General features: G+C 38.5%; 1 protein-coding gene across 2 annotated transcripts in view; it reads left to right on the forward strand.

Annotated features, from left to right (window-relative positions):
- The window catches only part of EDIL3 (EGF like repeats and discoidin domains 3), a 239,395-nt gene that overhangs the window by 209,702 nt on the left and 3,947 nt on the right, over positions 1-25,746 (forward strand). For both annotated transcript variants that reach the window (XM_030968997.1, XM_030968998.1), the window contains one exon: positions 14,573-14,728. In XM_030968997.1, coding sequence (XP_030824857.1) covers positions 14,573-14,728 — 156 coding nt within the window. The remainder of the gene's footprint in view (positions 1-14,572; positions 14,729-25,746) is intronic.

The following is a 25,746-nucleotide window of genomic DNA, read 5'->3' on the forward strand; positions in this document are numbered from 1 at the left end:
CTCTTCATAATATGGACCATTTTCCATGGAGAGGCATAAGGTATTTCTAAATCAAGTGTTTAAAGAATCAGGGAATCACTTACGTTGGAAAAGAGCAAAAATGGCTGAGTCCCACTGTTCCCCCAGAACTGCCAAGGTCACCACTGGCCCATGTCCCCAGGAGTCACATCCAAATGCTTTTAAATCTCTACAAGGGTGGGGGATTCACCAGAGCATCTCTTTCAGTGAAGAAATTTGTCAACATACCCAATATAAACCTCCCCTGCCATAAAAATCAAAAATATCAGCAGGAAAAGCTTCCTCTGCCTCATGAGTGCCTTTGCAGCTTAAAGAAATGGAACAAAAAAACTGGAATATCTCACCCAGAAGTCCTGGGGGATGATCTGTGCCTTGGGGTGAGATCTGTGATATAAAAAGGTCAAATTCACTGAGTTTGTAACTCCTTGTGAACTCAGGGTCTCTGATGCCTGGACCCGTGGGCCTAAAGCCAAGTTTGGTTTTTGGTTTTGTTGTTTTTTGGGTTTTTTTTCTGGAGCTTGTGGGAATAACTACCCTGGTACTTGTTCAGGAGGTTAATCAGCCCTTTTTGTGTGTGTTTTTGGCTAAAATGAAGGCACTTTAATCCCAGATGAAATACAGTGGAGGGCTGGCTCTGGGCAGAATATTCTCCCTCACTTCCACAGAGCCTTGAAGTCTGGTTAGTTTAAGGTGACATCTGGGGAAAACACAGCAGTTTTATTCCCCCTGGGTGTACCTTGGGCAGTTGGTTAAAGGCAAGGCTGGTGGCAAGGCATTTCTGCAAAGACTTGCTGGGAATCACTCAGTGAGGAAAAATATTAAAGATGATGTTGCTCAAAATATATAAATTTTCTATTAGTCCCCGTGCTTTTTTTCTTTTTTAATGCAGTTTTTATGAGAAAAGCAAACATTTTTGCCATCAGATACCGCAGCAAATTTGAAAAATATGACTTTCACTGAGCCACCTGACATAAGCACAATAATCTGCTGCAAGACACAAATTACTGCTGATTTGTGTTATAGTAACAGGGGTCTATTTTCAGCTGCCTACAGAGCAAATCCTCAGGGAACAGTCCACTCCATGGAACTGCAATGTATGAGTGAGAAGCACCTACTTACAGTCAGTGGAGAAAATATGACTCTTTATTTGAATTCTTGATGGAATATGCATCTGCAAAAAAAAAAAAAAAAAGCCAAAGATATTTTATTTCTGTCTGCCTGACAATGTAGTTTCTTGCTTTCTGGTGGAAGTTAATGTTCATTGACACATGGTTTCATATAGAATTTTTGCTGCAACATGCAACTGGTAGATAGTCAAGTTTATTTCTCTGATTTATAAATCTAAAGCAATTTTTTAAGCCCCATAGCAAGACAGTGCATGTGTCACCTCTCACGTGCTCAAAGTTGACTGAAAAATTCAGGGTTTCAAAATTGTGTTTGGCTGTGAAATTTGCTTTCCAAAAGAGCGCAGATACTCTGATGGTAAACACTGGGTTTTGGTAAACCAGACTTATACCCACCTGACAGAGCAAGGGCTGCAGGAGAGGTTTAAAAGATTAATCTTTGTGAAAGGAGCACGAGGGAAAAACAAAGCAAAACAAAACTAAACAAAACTAAAAAAAAATAGGCGAGAAATATCTGAGGGATCTACAAGGAAAACACATCGCCCAGAGCTGAAATTCTGTTCTTTTCAGATTTCTTATGATGTGATTTCACAGACTTCTCCATGTGCTGGCGTTCAAAACTTTTAAGACTTTGCCTTTGTTAATAATTTATCACCTCCTATCTCTGTGCTGTTTCATGGCAGAGCAGAGTTCCCTCTCTGTGCTCTCCTTTGTTAGCTGGACCAGATGTCAGCAGGGGTTGTGTGGGTATATGCAAATACAGAATTTGCAAATATTTTTCTTTCAGCTACTACTTTCTTTGGGATCCAGCCTTGTTGACTGTAGGAAACAGTTATGTTTTTGAGAGGATGTTTTACACTTTTTCAGCCATAGCTGTGCATTCCTCTTTTACTTTGTCTTTCGTTCAAGAAAACCCTCTTATTTTCTTCTTTTTCAAAAATACTGGTTGCAATTAATTGTGGCCTAAGTACTGCTAGTGAATTTTGGAATATATGTTTAAAAAGAAATACTTTTACTAACTTGCTCAGCAAGAAAATGGTCTATAATTTGTTTCTATCTAAATTTTTATTAAGTCAATTGCAGAAAGCGGCAAGCATGATGTTGGGAACCTGTGTATAGTTATTTACACTAGAGATAGTGGTATTATTTAATACTTTTAACCTATTCACAACAGGATTTTAAATCTCCACTCAAAGATTAGGTCTTAAACACTCATTGAGTCAATTCTGTGTGTTCCAGGAGGGTTTATGGAAGTTTTGTGTGCAGGAACCTACTCAAGGTTGAGTTTGAGCTGAGAAAAACTCATCCTCCTTTCTTTTCCTTTTCTTTTTTTTTCTTTTCTTTTCTTTTCTTTTCTTTTCTTTTCTTTTCTTTTCTTTTCTTTTCTTTTCTTTTCTTTTCTTTTCTTTTCTTTTCTTTTCTTTTCTTTTCTTTTCTTTTCTTTTCTTTTCTTTTCTTTTCTTTTCTTTTCTTTTCTTTTCTTTTCTTTTCTTTTTTTTTTTTTCTTCTTTTCTTTCCTATAACCCAGGAAGTCATTAATCCAGTGTTCTTTTTGGGGGAACCATCACTTTAGGCATTTCTTTTCAGCCTCAGCCAGCCAGATCCCAACTTTCTTAGTTTTATAAGAAAAATTTAAAGACTCTGCTCTATGTTGAATGGAAGGCTGAGATGGTTATATTTATGTTATTTATGTGTCTGAATTCTTTTCATGCTTCCACCTGGGTTAGGGTGCAGACAGAGTGAATTAACTATAAAAAACCAAAGAAAAATATTTTTTTAAAAGTTAGTGTTGTGTGCTAATAGGAGTTTTAGGGGTCATTCACAGAAATTTTGCCATTTCCATAAGGAAGATATCTCTACTGAGGCATAGGGAGAGGCATTAATTCCAAAATAGACAAACCTTCAACCACCACACTCCATGCCCACCTCCAGTTTTCTGTGAAAATTTTCTTTCAAACTTAGAGGAGTACAAATAAGTCTAGCAAATAGTTTGTCTGCATTGATTTACCCTGTTGCTTATGCAGTAAAAAATCAGAGCTCTTTTGATTAATTATTTAGCAGTACAAAGGATGATATAGCTGTCCTTTTTTATTAAAAAAAAATCTTGTTACAATTGAGGTGCTTTTCTTATTTATATGAAAAGGCATAGACAACACTCTAGGTGAAAATCCAGCATTTTCAAATTCGCTGCTAAATTTAAAATATTTTGACAGTCAAATTTTTACTTTTGGCATTCATATTTCAACTTTCAGACCTGTTCTTTTGAAAATGAAAGAGCTTCATATATAATTTTGAAGTCTCTTCTATGGAACTTCATTCCACTATTAAAAGGATCAACCTTTCAATTATATGAAAAGTGACATTCACATTGCAGAGACAAATCAATTTTTTTAACACTTCTGTCTACAACAGGTCTGGTTGCAGACAAGCTTTATTTAATATTTAATTTAATGTAAGGCATTTTGAATTGGCTGCTGCTGTGTCTGTGGGTTCTAGTTTAAAATTTGGGTTTAAACTCTCTGAGAGTTGATTTAATCCAAGTTTCTTGTTGCAAATTTTTATGATTCATCCCAGTCAATCATTTTTTGTGGAACTTCCATTATGTAGGCTCAAGAATGGAATACATATATGTTAAAAATGGTATAAGTTACTCAGTTGTTACTTTTCTCTGGATTCTGGAATTCCATTCTCATGGCCTTGCTTTTCAATACTTGGGACCCAAAGTGAACCTGAACCAAGCAGACCTAATGGACAAGATGTAGATCAGCTCCTTCAAAAGCAAAACACTTTGTATGTCAGAATATTTATAGGTTTTTTTATGTCTGGGGGTGTTTGTTTGTTTGCTTGTTTTGGGAGGGCCTAGTGGGTTTGGTTGGTTTGTTGCATTTTTGAGGGTTTTTTTCACTTCTCACAGGAGATAGAGATTTGTTTATTTCTTTTTGTAACATTGGGGAACGCGAAAATATTTTTCCACCTAGCTCAAGGCCTAAACAAACAAAAACAACAAGCAGGTAAATAATGAACTTCCATATTACCACCATTAATTTTCATTTCAAAAACAAAATGAGCTGCTTGTGCGTTAGATGAGCCCGTTTATGATCCCAACGACTTTTAAAAAATTATTTATCAGTCCTGCCACAAAAGCTGTTGTCTCATCCTCTCTGCTGAAAGCCAAGCAGAAGTTGTGATATTTAACTTGTAGGGAGGTGTCAGAACCCAGGAAATTCCTCTGGCTGCCCTGGAGGGCTCAAGGAATGTCTCAGTAGAGACATCTTCCTTATGGAAGCCCAAGACCCCTGTGCCTTTGATCTTGACCCATGGAAAAAAAATTACCAACCTTTATATGAAGAATTACAAGTCAAAAGAGTTTAAGTGGAATGACAGTGAATTTATCACAGAGTGAAAAATAGATTTTTGGGGTTTTTACAGTGGGGGTTTGGAAGGCAAGATGGAGGAATCTGGGCATGTTCAGTCTTTGTCTTTCCTCTTCCTAGCCTCTGTCTTCTGGGTGATGTTGGCATTTTTGGATTGGTTTAGAGTAGAAGTTCACTGTCTAACATAGGTGATAGGTATTGGGAAATTATGGTAAATAAAGTACACGTAGTTTTTAGTATAAAAAGTATAAAAGATAAAAAGGGTTGTGGCACTCTGACCTGTGGGTGGTCAGTGTGCCGCAACCCAACCTGCCAGACAGATCTCAGCAGGTCAGAGGAAGAATGATATAGATAAGAAACAATAAACAACCTTGAGAACAAGAATAGAAGAGTTCTGACTGCTTCTTCAACTGCCAGGCTGGGAAAAGAAAAGGGTTTTTGTCTTCCCAGGCGTTGCATCACCAGCCTTTGATTTCCATTTAAAACCCACAATGCGCCAAAAACCCTAAGAAAAACACAAGCAAAGACACCCATATTTCTCCTGGCTGCCTCTGTCAGTGTCGCTGTGACACATTAACTCCCCCAGACCCCACATTTCTATCAAGTGCCATTCTGAACCTCATGGTTAAATACACCCTTCTTCCTGGCCAAGGCTTTCAGCAGAGCCTTAATCCCTAAAATCAGTCGTGGCCTTGCGGGCGGTTTGCAAAGCCAAGGAAATAAATCCATGCCAGATCAAAGCTCAGTCCCAGGGTTGGGTCTGTCCTGCCAGGACAGCCAGGCTTGTTTTCACCAGAGGTCTATTTACCAAGCTCTGCAATAGGGGCTCCAGGGTGTCCTTTTGACTAATAGCAGATAATCTTTCCTGTGTCCTGCAGAATGAAGATTAATAGACCTTCTAATTGCATTCAGGAAAGTATATTATGAGATTATTGCCTTGAAGTGACAAGACATTCAGCCTAAAAGGGAAGAGAAATCTAATTTCTTCTGTAAACCTGGAAAAATACTTCTCTGGCTAAAACAGGCAAAGCTGTTTTCTACAATACAGTGCACCCATTTTATATTTTTGTGCTGGTTATTAACAGTATATCACTGAGGGGAAAAAAAGCACTTGCCTTAACATTTCAGAGAATAGCGCACACACACACAAAAAAATTTTAAAAATGACAAATAAAACCCCAAAAAAGCAAACAAACAAGAAACCCAACAAAACAAAAACAAAAACAACCTGGCTTGCTGTGTTTTTCAAAATCCAGTATCACAGTTTTGTCATTTTTAGTGTATAGCTACAGCAGCATAGCTGTATGGAACAGGTTATGCATAATAATCCCTGCTGACAGATGGGCAAAGTCATTCTTAGAAACAATGGCTGAGTGATGCTGTCTTGGCTACGTTTCCTACAAAAATAAGAATCATGCACTCAGAGCTTTTAAACACAAGGAGAAACTTCCAGCCTTAACCCCACTTATCTTCCAGGCACACTTAGCTTTGCTTACAGGCAGGTTTTCGTTAGTGTTTCAACAGTTCAGTAGTTATATTAATTATTAATCACTTTGCAGTGTCTGGTGTGCAAGCTTATCTCCACTCTGCTCATCGATCTGTAGCCCAGATACTCATACATTATTGAGACATTTTTATGTGCTCCAGAAAATATTTGCAACATTATTAATTACCCAAAGGGGAAAAAAAATAAAAAACAACCAGGTAAATAACGAACTTCCATATTACCACCATTAATTTTAATTTTAAAAACAAAATGAGCTGCTTGTGAGTAGATTATGATCCCAACACTTTGTAAAAAGATATTTATCAGTCCTGCCATAAGAGCAGTTGTCTCATCCTCTCTACTGAAAGCCAAGAAGAAGTTGTGATATTTCATTTGCAGGGAAGAGTTTTTGTCTTCCCAGGTGTTGCATCACCAGCCTTTGATTTCCATTTAAAACCCATAATGTCCCAAAAACCCAAGAAAAACGCAAGCAAAGACACCCATATTTCTCCTGGCTGCCTTTGCAATGTTGCTATGAGATGTAAACTTCCCTAGAGCTCACATTTCTATCAAGTGCCATTCTGAAATTTATGGTTAAATACACGAATTTCCTTCTTCGTCTGCTTATATTTCAAATTTTCTTCTCTGTATTTTGCTGCTGTTTAACCCACTCCAACACCTGAGATTCCCAGTAATGCTCTTTCACAGCAGACTAAGGAATCTCCACTGGGACAGAGCACTGGCATGCAGGAATTCTTACTGATGCACTTCCTTATCAACTTGAGATATATTTTAATAAAATAAAAAGGGGCAACAGAACTCCTGTCTTACTCTTCGCTATGTCTGAAGAGAGTGGAACAATCCTACCATCTCAACATGATTTTTTCTTTATTTAAAAGTTAAAAGTAGAAAAGCAGAAATGGAAATAGTCAATATTTTAATTTTTTAAGTCTGTATTTGTTCCTCTCTGTGCTATATTTTCACTCCCAACAAATTCGATCAAAAGTTCTCAACATCATTATTGTAAATTCAGCAGGAACTCCTTCAGATTACATCTTCCAGAAATAAAGCTACTTTTCATTATCATACAGGATGATTAAATTCTTTTGCAATTTTTGCCTTCTTGGCTATTGTATAAAGAACTGAACGTAAATTAAATTTCTTTTCTCATTGCCTTGTCTATTTCTGTCCATAAATAGGTGCTGGGACTGCTGGCAACAGCACTCAGCTGTGGAGCTTCACAGAAAAGCAGCAAAACACACACTCAGTGTGCTGTGTAGTGACCATATTCATATTTTTTATTCTCCCTGCTTCATTTTAATGGCTAATTTTTGTTCTGCCCTTGGCTTTCCCACAAGAATTCCAAGTGATTGACCTCACACAGGACAGTGCCCCAGATTTTATCAGCTCTTGGAGTGCACTAAAGCAGCTCAAAGGCTTCTCCGAGCTCCACCAGATGTCTAAGCCCGCTTAATCACTGGTAATTTAATGGGCTATTTTTAAATATCCTGGCATCCTCAAGGGCTGATGGGCGCTGAGTGTCCCACAGCAGAGAGACAGACGTTTTATTAGTGGTTTCTTGGCTGTTGGTGACTAATTCAGCCAACTGTGTCATCTCTTCAGAAATCCTCTAATCGCGATTATAGCGAGAATATCCCGTGCACAGATGTGAAATACCCACTGGTAGGAGAAAAGGTTATGGATTTAATCATCACTGATGTTATCATTGCAAAACTCTGCATTTTCTTTTACTTCAGACCTTAAGATACCTGGTGCTGACATTTCCCTTGCTTCCTCATAAGTTGTGAGAGTTATCCAGATTTGTGGAATTCATTCTGGTTTGCAGGATCAGGAGGAAAACAGCATTACCTCGTGTGTGCTGTGGGCAGGATTTACCAAGGTGCTGATACAACCACAGCCCATCATATGCCTTAAAGGACCCAACATTTCCTTCTTCTTCCTCTTTTTCTTCCTTTTTTTTTCATTCTTTTTATTTTTTTTTTTAATATCTAATTTTTGAAATACCAATGAAATGAGATTATTCACAGCTTAGTAAATTGTAGTTATGAAAATCCGGTCTGCAATAAATAGATGCTGCTCTGAAAATGTCCAAATAGTTGATCACATACACCTGTTTTCTCTGAATTTTTATTGAAATGCTGAAAAATATTATAGTAATTTGGCTGGGTTTTTTTCACCCTTTTCCAGTAATAGCTATATGGCAGGGATTATTAAGTATGTAAATAGGGAAGGATTCACACAATCTGTACTTTTTAAGAAGTAATGGCTACTTAAGAAGTTCCTGGTGGAAATAAAGTAAGTTTTCAGCCTGGTTGTGGGTTTCACTCCAAAATTTTCAACATAACGGCCTGAGAGGTATTTTTGATGGCCCATGGAGATTACAAAGAACCGGCCTCACCCTCCAATTTATCACTTTTAAATTGTACTGGAGACAGCTGATGGTACACGGAATTCTTCCTAACCTGTTTCTTCAGCGCAGTAACTGCAGCCATAAAGTCATCCAGAGGGAAAAGCAATTAAGAGCAATAAGAAAATAAGACCAGTATTTATTATCTTAGCCTAGAGGACCACAGGCATTAAAAATATAGTTGACACAGTGTTAAAATCATGGTGAAGGTGTAAGCTTAAGCGAAAAAGAAGCCAGCAAAAAAAAGAAAAATTCACATTTTCAAAGGAGAAAAAGAGTGACTCTGTCTTATTTTATTTGAAAGCAACCCATCTCCACCTGGGTTTGAGAAGAAGTTTAATTTTAAACATATGACAGCTGGTATAGCTAATACATACCCAATTAAATGAAAAACTTTTTATTTCTTTTTTTTCTTTTTGCCTGGGAAGCATGAAAATCCTGTATAGTAGAATATTGATCAAAATGCTAAAAACTGCTGCTTTCTATTAAGTTATTATGGCTTCTTCTAAAGTAATTAATTTTCTGTCATAATTTACTTTAATTTTTTTCAGGTTATATTATTAGCTATTTACCCTAATAAAACATATTTAAGAGACTACACAATAAAACCTCTCTGGTATGGAAGATGCTGTGATGAAAATTAGATTTCTCTACAAAGAGCATCTAGTTGCTCAATTGGTTTTTGCCCTATAACAGTTTTTAGATCCAATTGGTCATGATGGATTATAATTTGGGCTTGGTTTGAGGTTTGGGTTTTTTGTGGGTTTAATATTTAGGCTTTAGGGAAAAAAAAGCCTGAAATGCTGAGCTTCAGTTTTCAAAACAGAGAGCTGCTGGTGAGATGTTTTTAGAAACATTCAGATGTTGCACATCTGCAGCAAGCATACTGTACCAGCACTAATTTTCCTTTACATCCAGATTTTGGGCATGGAGGAGAGTGCAAAGCACCTTCGTCTGATGCAATAAGATGAGGAGAGCTGCATTTCTGCCTTTTTGATGTGACCACTGCAATCCTTCCCTCCTTTTCTTAGGGTAGAGGTAACAGCTCCGACTGTGCCAGCTCACCCTGGAAAAATCAAGGCAATCATGAGGTCTTAAATGAAGAATAAATAACCTGCTCAGAACAAGTTATTTACTCTTCATTTATTTACTTGGAAAGCACATTGGTGGAGTTTGGTGTCCAGCCATGAGTTCCAGCCATTATCTAAAGCACCCCAAAATAATCTGAGGCCTCACTGTGGTATCAGGATATTTAACAGGCAGGTCTGAACTTTGGTGAATTAGCAGCTGGAGACAATTGTGGCCTTCTATTTTCAGTCTCCTAAGGGTAAGAACTGTCCCCATCTTGGCAGTGCCTCCCTCCAGGTGTCATATTCTTTGGATCCAGGTTTCTTTATTTCTGATCCCAGTGATTTTGTATTTGCCAAGTGGATTGAGATTGCCCAGCATTCATCAGTGTTAGCTGATGAGTGATTAAAACAAACAAAAAAAAAAAAATCAAAAAACCAATGAACAAACAAACAAAGAAACAAACAACCAAAAAAAAAGTCCAAAAAAATCCAACAAAAAAAAGAAAAAAAAAGCCCCAAAAAACAACAACAACAAAAAAAACCACACCAAAAAAAAAAAACCAAAAAACACAAAAAAACCACAAAACAAAACAAAACAAAAAAAAACCAACAACAATAAAACACAGTCTACAGGATCACAGATGCAAATAAAATAAAACCTGTGGGAAAAAATGGCATGCCTAAAATTACAAGAAAAGCTGAACATAGGATTGGCTCTACTGGGAAGAGAACCACAATGTCTGTACAAAGACAGGACTTAACTGAACATTTTAAATACTCCTGAAATGATGAACAGCTGAAAGTCACAGTGAGGCATTTCACCATCATCTTCACTGTGAAACAGAGCCTGGCACTCCCTGCACCCTGGGGGCTCTTTCTCCTCCTTTGACACTGCCAGGTTGATGAGGAGTGTGTTATTTTTGAAGACACCTTCACTTTTCATGCACTGCTTCACATGATGGGCTATCCTCACAAACCATGGGTTCCCTTCAGGTTAAATTAGCCAAAAGATGTGCTGGGAAAGGTGGCCCAGGTATCTGGAAGTGGAAGCCCTGCAGCACAGCTGTGCAGACACCCTGTTCCATGGTGTCAGTGGTGCAGGTCTGCTCCGGCTCCCCTGTGGGGTCTGTCAGTGTAAATGCTGAATAAATGTGCCTGTTTCCCAGTTTTGGGGATCTTGGGCAGCATGGTTGTGTTTTGCCATGTGCTGGGGAAGCGGAGGATGGCTGAGGTTGCGAGGAGTCTCTGGTGATCATCCCATGAAGTGCACACCAGCACCCCGAGCTCGTGCTGCACACCCATGCAAGTGCTTCCTTAGAAATGCTCCACTGCTCAGGTGCATTCATCTTCGTGCTCTCCTTAAATTAATTCTCCTCCAAACCACCCCGAATTTGTCTGTAACATCTGAAACAAGGTGGGAAAAGGGAATAGCTACAGCCCAAGAGGCTTCTTTCAGACACAAGATGCTAAACTGCCTTTTGATCAGCTGCTTGTAGAAATGTACATTAACTGTAGACCATGGTTCTCCTTGTAACCAGCTAATGATCCTCTCAGCTGCAGACTAATTGCCCCTACCTCCTTCTAAATTCTGCTGCACTGAAAAAGCCAGAGTCACATTCTAATCCTGTTAATCACATTCAGCTTTGAAGGGTACACACTGGTTGTGTCTTAATTCAACTTCTCTCCCTGGTAATTTGTTTGATTGCCCGTTACTTGCAAACTGCACTAACTGAATAAAAGTGTTCTGTGTCCTGATGGGAAGTTATGACTTTCATTTAGGCTATTTTAGTGCAGATGTTTTACCTAGAAGGTGGTGTAAATTCTCCTCAACTTTCTGCTCTAAAATAGTTTCAATACAAAGAATGGAAAGCAAGGTAGAAGGTAATGAGGCTACAAAGTAAAAGCTGTATTTCTTTGATTTAAATAATGATCTTTATTGCCTGAAGACTTCTCATCTGCTTATGAATAAATAAGTAAATTAGATGCTAAAATATGAGACAGAAATGCTGGTGCTATACCCTGTATTCTTTTCCTTCATCTCCAGCAATATCTGTTGTCTGTATTGTCAAGACCTAAGAAGAAAGTCTATTTATTCATTATTTCTTTTTTCACTTTTTTTCTTTTTCCAAAAAAAAAAAAAAGCCCCCACACACATATTCTACACAGTCCTATATAAGTCTTATTGAAAAAAAACCTGAGCAAAGCCAAATTACCTTCCAGCTTCCCACATCATTTTCTGAACAAGGGTGCAAGGCCACTGGATATGTCCTATAAGCACAAAACAATCATTACCAGGACATTTTTATTAACACTGGATGTGTGTGATAATAAAGATTTATTGTGATTCTACCTTTGGAATCCCCTGAATCTTAATGAGAAATTTTTTTTCTCCCTGTTCTGAATTTCAATGAGGAGTACTCTGAGTGTCATGGCCATGTTAAATATTTGTGAAATCCTCTCAGCTCACTTTCAACATTTTAAAAATAAACAACTGGTTTTGTGGAGGCATTTTTTCGAGCTAACAGGAGAGACATTGACTTTTAGTATAAGAAGCATTCTCTGCTAAAAAGAGGTTACACTTGTAAAATGCTAATGCCAAAATTATTTATAAAGAGAATCTGAAGTTGACTCTGAAATGTCTAGTTCAAAAGCTGCCTGTAAGTGTGGACCAATTAGTGATTCCTTACCAGATCAGTCTGTTTAGAAAAACAGACTATTCATTTAGACTCCAAAATGTTTGGAAGCAAGGTCTGGAGACCTGGTGTTTATTAATTCATGAAAGACTTACACTAATTAGCAGGGCTCATTTCCCAGGGGCCCACTTAGGCTGTGGAACCCAGCTCCCCTGCCCTCCTTAGAGAAGAGAAAAGTCCCTTCAAGCCATCCATGAAAGCTTCCAAAGCAAGATCCTGCTCTGGTTGAGTCCCTCTCTCTCCCCATTGAACAAAAAGAACACAGTTTTGCCTCCCAGGGACATCCTGGGGTGCCTCAACATTGCCACTGGCAATAAATGATGGCAATGAATTAGTTCACTCTGGCAAAACCAAAATTCTTGAGCCACCTACAGACCCTGACATTTCCCCTCACTCTTTTGGTGTCTCAGTATTGAACATTTTAAGTCATTCCTTTCCTTAAAAGGATTTACCATTGTTATTTGCTACTATTTGCTCCAATGTTGGGATCTCCAGGCTTCCTTTGTTTGATTGCTCTAAACAGTGAATTTTTCCTCTTCTATTCTTATAAATATACTCTTACGCTTTTCAGCTGCTTTCTTCTTTCTGTTGTCACAGAATCCCAGGATGGTCTGAAGGGTTGGGAGGGACCTTAAATCCCATCCAGTGCCACCCCTGCCATGGCAGGGACGCCTCTCACCATCCCAGGCTGCTCCAATCCCTGTCCAGCCTGGCCTGGGACACAAATCCAAACCCCAGTTTCCATCTTTCAAAGGCACTGCCCAGGACCAGCTGACTTCTCAAGCTCGTTTGTTTCTGTTTCTCTCCTCATTATTAATTTCTGATGCCCCACAGCACATCTGTTCCTCTCCCCAGCCCCACATTCCATCCAACATGAGTTTGCTCAGGGGTCCTCAGCTCCCTGAAAATCCAGCACTGGATCTTCAGCATTTCACCAGCCAGAGATTCTTTATTTCTTCACTTTGTAATTTCTTTATTTTTCTGTAAAAACATGTCAATCAACCCACTCGTGGAGTTCAGCACTCCTCTCACTTCACTGTAATATTTTTACTCTGAGTCTCCCTTGCCTGATTTAAGGGACAATTTTAAAAATGCCTACTGCTTCACAGCCATTTACTGTTTGAAATAAATCCACCTTTTCTTTTATTTCTCCTTTACTGGCTCACCACATTGCTGGAGGACGCAGAACGAAACCTCAGTTATATTCTCAAATTTCATGAAAATATCAGTTTTGATAGGGAGTTCAGCTCCTTCATTCTGCTTCTGAAATTACATTATTAGGTCAATTTACTTTTGCTACTGCATTCTCTTTCTTGATCATTTTAATCCAAGGCATCTGGCCCAAATCTGTTGCATTCAGTGTTGGGTTCTGGTTCACAGAGAACTGAGCACAGGCATGCTGACTCACGTGGAAACCACTTGAAAGCTCAGATTTTATTAGGCTTTAGGGCTCATGCCTTGCATTTTTAAAAAGCATTGTGCTAAGATTATAAAATAAAAAACTCAAAAAAAAAAAATCAAGAAATGAGAAACTTTGAGCTTTTCAGGTAGAAAAAGAAAGAAAGGTGTAAAGTGAGAAGGTATTTCAGGAGGAAAAGAAGCATGATAGCTTTTAAGAGCCTTAATAAAGCATGGGCTCATGAACTGAGGAGGAAATGGAAAGGCACTTGGGGAATCAGCCATGTATTCCGATTATTAGGAGCACGTGGGAATATTTTTTTGCTGCAGATCATTCCCACTGTAAATTAACTAGGTTTTGTTGGAGCCATGTATGACACTCAGCACAATGGAGAAAGGCATGACATTATTCCATGTTGTGCCATTAGGTGGTATCAAAAATAAATTTAAAAATAAACAAATAAAAATGGGGGAAAGAAATGGAAATTAGAGCTTGGAGAAGTAAATTATTATCCTTGGTGTCAGCACACAGTGGGAGGACCAAAGCTGCACCATTTTGCTTTGGTGTGTTGTAAAACCAGACTGGAAACAGAAAGTGTTCTAATTATGTTCTCCTCAATTTTGTTTTTTGTTTTTTGGTTTTTGGGGTTTTTTTTATTTATTGGGCGGGGGGCACTTGATGGCCTTTAAAATTTGTTTTGGTTTTTTGGGGTTTTTTTTTTTTTTTTTTGTTTTTGTTTGCTTGTTGGGGTTTCTTTCTTGGTTTTGTTATTTTTTGGGGGGATTTTTTGGTTTTATTTTAGGGGGGTTGGATTTTTTTTGTTTTGTTATTTTTGTGGGGTTTTGGGGTTTTTTTTGCGGGTTTTTTTGTTTGTTTGTTTGTTTTGGGTTTTTTTTTTTTGAGTTTTTGTTGTTGTTGTTGTTGTTGATTGATTGTTCACATCTGATTTTTTTTTTTTAATTTTAAATGGTTCTGTTCAGATTGACCTGCTCATCCCTACGAAGATCACTGGGATAATCACCCAAGGAGCAAAAGATTTTGGGCACGTCCAGTTCGTGGGGTCCTACAAACTTGCCTACAGCAACGATGGGGAGCACTGGAAAATATACCAGGATGAAAAGCAGAAGAAGGACAAGGTAAAGCAAAGAGAAAAATCAGTATTTTAGTTGTGATGACACCATTGATGAGGGCCTGTAGATTATTTAATTGGGTTCCATATGCAGGGGATGGCACAGGGTAGAGTCAGGGTGAATAAAAGTCACAAATCACAATGACATTCACACCCACCAGCGCCATGCACCTGATTTAATGCTGTTAAATACATAAAACTTTACAGTTCTCCATTAATCACAGCAGAGCAGAAGGTGTGTAAATAGCAGTGTATTTGTATACTCAAAAAAAAAAAAAGTGTTTCAGTGCGTTTTTTGGTGAGTATGGACTATTTTCAGTGATTTCCTGTGAAGCACATCCTTGTTACCCAGACATTTTGGTTTTTGATTTTCTGGAAATTAATGGCTAGGGTTTCAAATACTCACTGAAAATATTATTTTATTATGCTATAAAATAAATAAGAAACATTAAAAAAAAGTTTCACAACTTCCTCTACAAATGTTTAATGAGAGGCATAGGGAAAGTATAAGTTTGCTGATTGATTTACCTGGAAGTGTTTAACTTTTCTCTTGTTATTCATTATACCTTTCTTTTAAACTGTGGTAACACTTTTATACTGCAAATACCTGAATTTCATAATCATCTGTTAGGAAAAATATTACAGCATATGCATCGCCTAGGGAAATGTTAACCGGGATGACAAAATGTGAATTATTTATTAAATGTCTTAGGAGGGTTCTGTCTGATTGAAACAAAAGATGGATTTATTGAAATACCAGATGGCTGATGTGTCTGATAACATCTCAAATCTGGGTATTCAGGGTGATAAATGTTCAGGCTCCCATTTATATTTCTTAGTATAAATAAAAATTATTGGAGAAATAAACTGACATATTCCTCTCGTAAGTCAATTAAATTAATTTTCTTTCAAACAGTGAGAAAACTTTTGATGTGCATTGGAATGAGCTGTGCGAGTACAGGGAGACCTAATAATGAGGGGGTTAGGCAACTGCATCTGCCACATTGCACAGATTTTAACTGATTGATTAAAGGTCATTGATTAGGGAAATGTGTTATTAGTGGATTCAGTATTTATGCATAATATATATCCTAAATTACAGCATTGAGTATTTGCATGGCTGTGTTCCTGTGTCTGCATTGTCAGGCCCTGCTATCCAGACTGTGAATTCCTGAAACCCAAATGTCCCTCACTGGCTTTAACCCAAACTGAGACTTTTTTTCCCTAAAGGATTTTAGATAAGGAAAACCACATCAGCTGGTTTAGCCACCTGGCTCAGAAGATTCTTACACCAATGATTTTTTTTCTTTTTTTGGATTGTGGATGTGTTTGGTATAACTGGCTGTCAGATAAGAATTGGAAGCAAACAGCTCACCTCAGGCAGGCATATCACAAATACATTCAATTTAAGTGACAGGTAGTGGCTTCAGTACTTTGTACACATCCTATTTTAAATCCCTGGCATTTAAAAAGAGAGGAGAAAGTGAAATAAATGTTCTCTCTAAGCCAAACTTGTGCCTGCATTCATTTTATTGCAGAGGAGGACACGGATTGGAGTCCCTGGTGATAGCACAAATCTAAAAGAAAATGCACTCTGACTTAGAGTACTGTTCCAGTCTGCATTTGTTTGTACCATTGGCCAAAGCAATTAAATTGTTTTTGCCTTCTTCAGCAGATGGACTGTTAATTGCTGCACACATATTCCATTAGGAGCAATGGGAAACTCTTAATCGTTGTCTCATTTAAACGTATCACACCCTGTATTAATTAACATCCCTGATAATAAAATAGATGCATATTATTATGATTATTTAACAAGCCAAGGTCATTTAAAAGATCAACACAACAAGATCAAATGCTCTTCACTGGAAATTAGAAGTTAGGATTTCTGAATCTAAATGTGTACAAAATGAGTTTAACAACTTGATTTGAATCTAGACCTCTGCCTTTATTACACAAACATCAAACTGAAATATCTGGTTTTGGGATGTTATTTACCTATATCAAAAGCATCCAGAAAAGCTAACAGTTTGGTGACAGAGTCTGACTTTCCAGAAGTCACTGAACTTGGCAAAACTTTATAGGATGTAGGGCTGGAGAGGGTCTCAAGACAGCTCTTAGGAATGCACCTTTTGACCTCCAAAGGCACTGTGGTCCTCCCCTCCTGCACCCTCATCAGAAAATGGGATTCAAGAACACCCAAGCCCCTTCCTGTCACCCTGGAGTGGGTGCAGACAGGTAAATTTCAGAGCTAAGGATTAATTCATTCGCCTGCCCTTCACCTCAGACCAGGCTGTGCCATCCTCACTCAGATTATTATTTAATATGTTCCAATAGACAGATTGTAATGAAAGATTCCATAAACAGTCAGCTCCAGTGTTTAAATGTCCTCTAAACTGGAAAGGTGGCTTATCCCCCTTGCTGCCATACTCACAGAAAACTGATTTTATCTTCATTTTTTCCTTTTTCTTTTGGTTAGAGTACTTCAAACTATTTCTTCTCAGTTTCCATCATCCATTTCCTGACTGAAAATGCATAAATTTCTTCAGCCAGAGGAATGGAGGGTCACCCAGCAAACCCTTTTTGACACTCAGCACTCCAGCTGGGTGGATGCAGTGTTCCCATGGGATTTGGAGAGAAACCCTGCTCTGTGTGCACTGGGACAGAAATACAAATAAAAATAAAGCCACAAGGAGAAAAAACAGTGCTGTACCTCATCCATGAGGAGCAGGAGTGGAACAGCACCACTGGTCCTGTACCTTTGAACAGGATCCACTAAAATTTATTTATCATGAGGTGAGAATTTCTCCTAAATTCAAGAAAACTGAAAAAAAAACCCAAACAAAACAAACAAACAAAACCCAAACAAATAAAAAAAAAAAAAAAACAAACAAACAAACCAACCAACAAGTTTTCATAGCAAAGTGAAAATTCTGTGAAATGTTACATCTGTTTTCAGGAGATAGAGAAGGGGGGGTAAAAGGTAAATATCAACTATTAACAGCAGCAAGCATAAGTACTCATATTTTGCCCTCATTGTTGCTATTTATTATCTGAACACCCTGATTTATTCTATGAAGGACAGAACACATAGATTTCCTATTTCTCCTGCAGGTGATTTAGTCACCCTGCCCTCATCCTGCTTTGTTTAACCATCAAAAAAGTTTAGGGGAAAGGTGGCTCCAAAACATTTCCAGGAAAGGAAGACAGGATGAAAAGAAGAATATAACTTTTAAAGTCACAGACAAAAAATTATGGAGATATTGGTAGGCTGGTAATAATGATTTGTGGGTGAATATTGTGACTTTACAATGAAATTGTGACTTTACAACGAAATTGTGACTTTATTTAGGCAAAAGCTCAGAACTTGAACCCATCTGGTGCTCAGCATCCCGCTGCTGATCTGTTTAAGGATGAGTCCTAACAGATCAGCAGATCTCATCCAGTTCCTGGGGCTGTTCACTTATCCCTCCTCATCATTTTTTGAAGTTCATTTACCAAGGAGAAAACTACTGGTCTCTTGTATTAAGTAGTATACAATATATTATATTTTATTTTTTACAAATTTATATATTTTTATACATAGGTAAGATATCATCTCCTGCACACTGTGTGCAGCCTGTAAATTTGGCCAACCCTTAACAAAACAGTGGTTTAGAGGAGAAGGTAATAGGGTGTTCAGTTTTTTGCACTATTTCACGTGGAAAAGCTGTTCCAAGACCAATGTCTCCTGCAGCTCCTGCTTGGCTTCTGTTATTTTAATGGTCAGTCATTTCATTTCACATCTGTGCTCAATTCCTGTCAGTGCAGACAAAAAGTTGCTGGGAGAAAAAATAAAAATAAAAAAAAAAAGCAAATGGAGCCCTTCTCATTAATTTTAAATCGTTTGAATGATTTGCCTGGAAAAAAATATCAAAATTTTGCCTGTTGCCATCAAGAAGCAAAATAAATTACATTGCAGGCTGTCACGTAGGACAAAAATATATTTTAGAAACAGGAGCAGAGCTAATAGCTATCTTGTTTTTCTCAACTAGAGGTCAGTAGCTCACTGTACCTCCAGAGCTGAGGACATCCAAACCAAATCTGACCTTTCTATTTTTTTTTTCCTTTTTTTATAATCACATTCCACATGTGATTTATAAATTGCACAGCCTGCTGTAGGTAACTCAAGGCCAGCTGCAGTGTCAAATGGCATTTCAGAGGCTGTTTTCTTACAGGAAGATGAGAACATTTGAAAGTAGCCTAAAGGAGCCTGGCAGTCTGCAGCGCTGCCAGTCACCATCAGCCATCAGCAGTGCAATTAGCTGCAGGTAGACAATATTTGCATAAATGGCCACTGGGTTTGTACACAAAACGATGAACTAGTCATAATTTATACATTTCTGAGTGCACAGAGCATTGCCAGGGTGAGAGGAGACAGGCACCTACTTATTAAAGAAAAGTTAGATCAGGTCAGGTTAAAAATCTTTCTGCTAGATTTGCTAATGCTTTTTTTTTTTTTTCTGATGGTGTTTAATTATTATGATATCTGGTTTACACTGATAGGTTCAATTCCTACACATAATCTTCATACTTGGCACAGACAATGAATTTTTTTTTGAGTAATATTACTTAAATTATCACTATTTGATAGCATTATCTGCAATAATAGTTGTAATTTCTAATCTAAGTGACTTTTTTATCTGCACTGGTTTAAATTATGGGTGACTTCCACTACTTTGAGCTGAATTATCATGATTTGTGTCAGGTGAAGATCTAGCCATGCTCATTTCAGCTGAGGGGAGAAAAAATGAGCAAAAGACAAAATGCTCATTTAACAACCTACCTCGAATTTCTGTAAGCATCTTTGGAGGCAGGTTAGTCTTCAAAATATTCCTCCTTTTGGCTTTGAACCTCCCATAAGCCATGTACAGTGGAATAAATGCCCATTTCTGTAGCTTCAACATGTAGATCACATGGGAAAGACAGTATGAGAATGTTAGAGTATGTTTCATAAGTTTTAAAGTTATGAAACATTCTAATCGGTATTAGAATGTTTCTTAAGTTTTAAAGTTTTATCTCCCCCTATCTGTTCTGAACACGGAGAAATAATAAAGGATGTGTAAAGATATCAATGGATGTGATATGTGTGCACTTTATGTATAGCAACTGAGAGAAAAAAAACTACTTTTTCTCCTCCTATTCACTCCAAAAATGCATGTGCCCACAAACACATCCACGTGCCACATTTATTTTTCTGAATATTGAGATGTTCTGCACTGAAGGAAACTCCAAACAGGAGCCATGACTGGATATTCTTTATAAAATATTCTTCTTCTAATATGAGCAGGATTAACTGCTCAGTGAAATAACATTTTTAAAATATTCTGCTAGGTATGAAAAATGTTTTTAAGGTACAGCACACAACACTCCTTTCCCCAAGCTGCTAGTCTTCAGGTATTTCTCCTAAATTATTCTGTCATACCACAGTTTTCTTTTTAAAATTCTAATCAACTTACACTGTCATTATCTGGATTTTCTGCTAATGCCATAAAACACTTTGTTTACATTCAAAAATCTCACAGAATGTTTGAAATCAAGACAATCAAATTGCTTGCAAGTATAAACAAGAATTGTTTGTATTTCAGACATCTCAGCTGGGAATATCAGTATCTATTTTCCTGTCTTTCACTCTTTTTCCATAAAGTAACAATGAATAAATTTACCATATTTAAAAATACAGCAGCATGCATTTTCTGGTTTTTGGTGTTTTTTTTTTTTTTTTACAGCAGCTGCAAGAGCCTGAGCTACAGAGGAGTGTGTGGAGGGTCTGTATGTGTAAAACTGCTAGGGCTGCTGAGTAAATATTCCAGCAAGTTACACCTTTTTGAGTGTGCAGACTGACATAAACAGACACAGTAAAATCTGAAACTTTCTACAGCAGGGTTGGCAAAAAGCAGGAGCTTTTAGATCCACTTGTGCAAAAGGAAAGTCACCTTGTGACGTGGCAGCCCCTGGTTCTGGGGAGAGTGAAGCTCTTTCCAGGAGCATCCTATGGATTGGAATGATGCCTTAGGATTTTGGCTTTTATATTTTTCATGTGTTTGTGATGCTGCAGCTCTTTAGTGTGTAACTCCAAACTCCACATTCAGTGTCAGCTGCTGCTGTCCCATTTTGGGCAGACACAACAATTCCTCTCCAGGCCTGGCAACCAAGGACACCTCACTGCCCCAGGGCCCAGAAATTAAACAAAAGTGAGTTGGGTGGGCAAACTCGGGGTAAATGACTCCATTAGCTGAAGCTGTTGGAAGATTCATCCCCAATAAACAAATGGACCAAAGTTATAAAAGTATAAAAGCCCATCACCCGTGGTCCATTTTTGGTCTGCCCAAAATGTACCTGAAGGCCCTTCAATAAACATAACCACTTTTAATTCCCTTATTTTTGTCTGGCCTCTGTTTTTAGTCAGTCCCAAAAAGGCATCAGGAAAAGTAAGGCTGTTATTCCTCTCCAGTGCCCTTTCCCAGCTCTGAATTTTTATTCTTTTTTTCCTGTCCGTGTCCTTAATAGCCCCGGCTGCTTTTCCCCCCCTCTCAATTTATCTGATCTTTAGCGGTGGTTAAAGGCTGTGGAAGCTGTGCCATGGTTTAATTACGTGTTGAAAGGGGAACTGTGACCTTTAGATGGCTCTGGATGACCCTGCTGTCATTGCCTGTCCCTTCCTGGCCCTGCTGAGGGGACGCTGCAATATTGCCTGGTATCGATTTTCCCCACGCCACTTATGGTTTTATAGACATCTGCAGTCTCTCCTCTCTGGCTGGAGAGACTTATCTGCTTAACAACTCCCAGAAAACCCCTTCTTCTTGCTGCCTTTTTCTCTGTGTTTGCTGTTTTGGGGTGAGGCAGGAGCAGACCTGCACTCGCCCAGAGCTGAAAGTGAACGTGTGCACTGACACGCTGATAATTTACATTCTGGTCTTTATTTCTTGAGCACAAATCACCATGGGGTTATTTAATCATTGAGAATTATCTTTTTTTTTAATTGTAATAATTTTTTATTTTTTTACAATTTTTATTTTACTTTTTACAATTTTTTAATATTGTAATTCCAGCATCAGCCTCTGAAATCTTAAAAAGTCATGGCATAACTTCAGAGTTATCCTGAAAAAAACTGCTCAGAAACAAATGTGAGGAGTGGTCATTAAGAGGCATCAGCTTTTCAAAGGTTTTAATTTCTTTGGTGGCTCATTTAGTATTGACTGCTTGGGCATAAAACAACAGGTAGATTAAAAAAATTTCTTTCAGCAACAGAAATAGCTTTTTTCCCCACTGATAACTCATGTTTTGTCCTTTGTCCTCCCTGCTCCTTCCAAATTCCTTGACTCTATTAGTAAATTGAGGCTAAAAGTAAATGAAGAGTGGGAAAGGATATAGTTTTTCCCATAAGAAATTTGCCATGGGACCACAGGAAAAGAAAATTTCTGTTAGAATGTTATATTTTGTGGAGGTCACACTTGTGGATGCTGACAATGCTTCCCTTACTTTCTCATAAATTTATTTCCCCAAAATCCTTCTGATCTAGCAGATTTAGTGAATTTCTTGAAACTAGATCTTGAGTTTTGAGGAAAGGTGTTTTTCGTATTTACATAAAATAATCTCTGAGACAGATGAGTTTGACTTCAAGTGATAATGAAATCATTCATGAGTTAAAAATAAAATTTAAATCTTGTTCTCATGCTGTAAGAAAATGACATAGTCCTCCCTCCTTCAGCTGTATTTGTTGCTGGTTTTGCCTCACATAATTTTATTTATCTTTCATATCTGCGTTCAGATATGAACACTGGGGCTGTAGAAAGGTCCCTTTGTTTAGCCTGGCAAAAAATATCAAAGGATATTTCACAGGGGTGTGCAAGAAATCAAATGGAAAACCAAAAACAAGCCAAAAAACACTTTTAAGCTTTCCTAGCTGCATTTTGGATTTTGGGAAGTACCACTGTAATTTCAATTATGAACTTAGTCATGTAATTTTTTGCTACAAATGAAACTGGAATTGAGGAGCAAACCTTGTTAGCCCAAGCTCCTGCTGATTTATGTATCAACACTGTACTTGGGCAGCAAACAATTTTCCCCGTGCTAAATTATTTTTGTTGTTTGGGTTTGGTTTTTTTTCCTTAGACTCACAAAACTGGATGTTTCTGCGGTCATTTTCTCTGCTACTTTATCCATCTATCAGAACTCCCACATCCTTTCATGCTCCCACCACTGTGATGGCAGACGAGAAGGTGAATTCGTCACCTGGGGAGGGGATGGATTTTGTTTGATGCCCTGAAAGGACAGCACTGGGGAGAAGCTTCCAAAACCCAAAGAGGATCAGCACGGAGACCAAAATCTTTGTGACCATGTCACAGAGGATCCAAGTCAGGGCTAAAACGCTAGATCAGCCAGCTTGCACTTCAAACTCTGATATTTTCCCAAGAACTTCTAGGAAAACCTGTAATTCTGCATTAATTCAGTCACATAAGCACTTCTGCAGGAGGTCTATATTCTTCTCTGCATGATGCAAACAACAGTCATTCATTTTCAGTCGAAAAGCCATCAGGTTCAGTTTTTATAAATGAGAAGTGAATTGGCTGACATTTTAAGAGAATGAACATTTCCCATAAAAACTGAAAACAACCCAAGGGGATAATCTGATCATTTTGCCAAAAATTGGTGCTGTGGCCTTTGAATTTAAATAGTGGCTGGCAGGGGAAAAATCTGGCATTGATTTATCACAGATAGGAGTTTTATAACTCACTTTCGTGTGGATTAACCAATACAGGTGGAAATAAGATCATAACATGCACTGTACTGTAGGATGTTTTACTTTTATCACAGCCTGATGCTCTTAATTAATCTGCTGGCTTTTGTCTGACATGAGAAGATAATATCCTTGATAATCACCAATTTTACGAGGGTTTATATAGTTGCATCCCAGCAACTTTCATAAGTGATACAATAAAAATTCTTACCTTTAATTATTAATGTTATTTCCTCGGAAGCAGTAACAGCATCTCCTGGGATTCATTTGAGATGGTACAAATGCCAAGTAAAAAGACATTTAATTTTTTAAATGTTAATGATTTTTGTATAACTTTCGGAGCGTGGCCCTGGCGGAACGGTGGGTGAAGCTTTGAGTAGAAGGCTCTCCCTGCACCAGGGCTGAGTGTGAATGAATCACAAGATTTAGCAGAGGCAGGGGCTCATGGAATCACAGATTTGGGTCGGAAGGGACCTTAAATTTCATCCAGTGCCACCCCTGCCACAACAGGGGCAGCTTCAGTACCCCGTGTTGCTTCCAGCCCCAGTGTCCAGCCTGGCCTTGGGCACTGCCAGGGATGCAGGGGCAGCCCCAGCTGCTCTGGGTGCCCTGTGCCAGGGCCTGCCCACTTTCACAGCAAAGGATTCCTTCCTAAAATCTAATCCCAACCTTCTCTTTGCCACTTTGAGCCTTAAGTTTAAACAGCATTAAAAGTGGCGCGTACCGATGATAAAAATTCATCGCGGATCCAGGCTAGTTGGAGTTTCACCCTGGGCTGGGCCAGGGTCATAGGAGCCTCCTTGAGCCAGGTCTCATGAGCCCTTGGAGGCCTATAACACACCCAAGATAGCTCAGCTACCCTTGGAGGCATAAAAATCTGCAGGATGGCTTCTGCCGCAGTGTTGGAAACAAAAGGTTTTAATAAAAGGCAAAATAACAAAACTCTTTACAGAGAAAAACCAAGCCAGGTGCAAGAGGTTCTTGCTCCTGGTACAACACCTCACAAAAGCAATTAGTTTCTTTGTTCTCTTCTTTTTCTAGTAAACTGCGCAGGTGGGACTTTTTGGCTTCCTTCCATTTTGCTATCCTTAAGTTTGAGGTGAGGTCCCCTAGGCCTATGAGGTGGCTTTTTCACCTAATCCAGGAGAGAAACTTCTGCGCTTCTTTCCTTTCTGAGTGGACAAAGGACAGTTTTGTCACTCTGTCAGCAGAAGGCACATTCCTATAGGCCTGCCTTAAAACCTCCCTGCATATTGTAAATGCAGGCAACCCCGACTGTCAGCACCCAGGACATCCCTCTGTTTGTCCTGAGCAGCCCAGACCCTGCCAGGGGGCTCAGAGACCCTGGCACAGAGCCCAAAATGCCCCTGTGGGTTTGATTATGACCCGTGGAGCAAGTTACCAACCTTAGATGAAGATCTGCAAGCCATGACAAATTAAGTAGAATGATAGTGAATTTATCACAAGGTGAAAAATAGATTTTGGGGTTTTTAGAATGGAGGTTCAGGGGGCAAGATGGAGGGATCTGGGCATGACCAGCCTTTCTCCTTCTTCTTCTTGGCCTCCATCTTCTGGGTGATGTTGGCACTTTTAGATTGGTTTAGAGTAGAAACTCACTGTCTAACACTGGTGATAGGTATTGGAAAGTAACTGTAAATATTGTACACATAGTTTTTAGTATAAAAAGATAACACCTCCCTGGGGCAGGCAGAGTGCCTCTGTCCTGCTGAATGGACCTCTGCAGGGCAGAAGAAATAATTTTACAGATAAGATACAATAAACAACCTTGAGACCAAGAAATGAAGAGCCCTGACTCCTTCTTCAAGTGCTGGGCTGGGAAAGGAGACTTTATAACCTTTCTCGGGGTCACTCTAACAAGCTAGAGACCCCAACACTCAACGAGGGGAGGGAATAATGCATCTGACTCCGTGTTCTCAGAATGCTGATCTATTACTTTATAATAATATATTATATTAAAGAATACTATACTATACTAAAGAATACAGAAAAGATACTTATGAATGCTAAAAAGACAATAATGAAAATTTGTGACTCTTTCCAGAGTCCCATACACAGCTTGGCCACAATTGGCCAATGAGGCAAAACAGCTCACATCAGAGTCCAATCAAGCAATCACCTGTGGGTAAACAATCTCCAGACACATTCCACACGAGCACAACACAGGGGAAGCAAATGAGATAAGAATTGTTTTCCTTTTCTCCGAGGCTTCTCAGCTTCCCAGGAGA

Source organism: Camarhynchus parvulus, chromosome Z (genome assembly GCF_901933205.1).
Source record: "Camarhynchus parvulus chromosome Z, STF_HiC, whole genome shotgun sequence".
NCBI classification, from domain to species: Eukaryota; Metazoa; Chordata; class Aves; order Passeriformes; family Thraupidae; genus Camarhynchus; species Camarhynchus parvulus.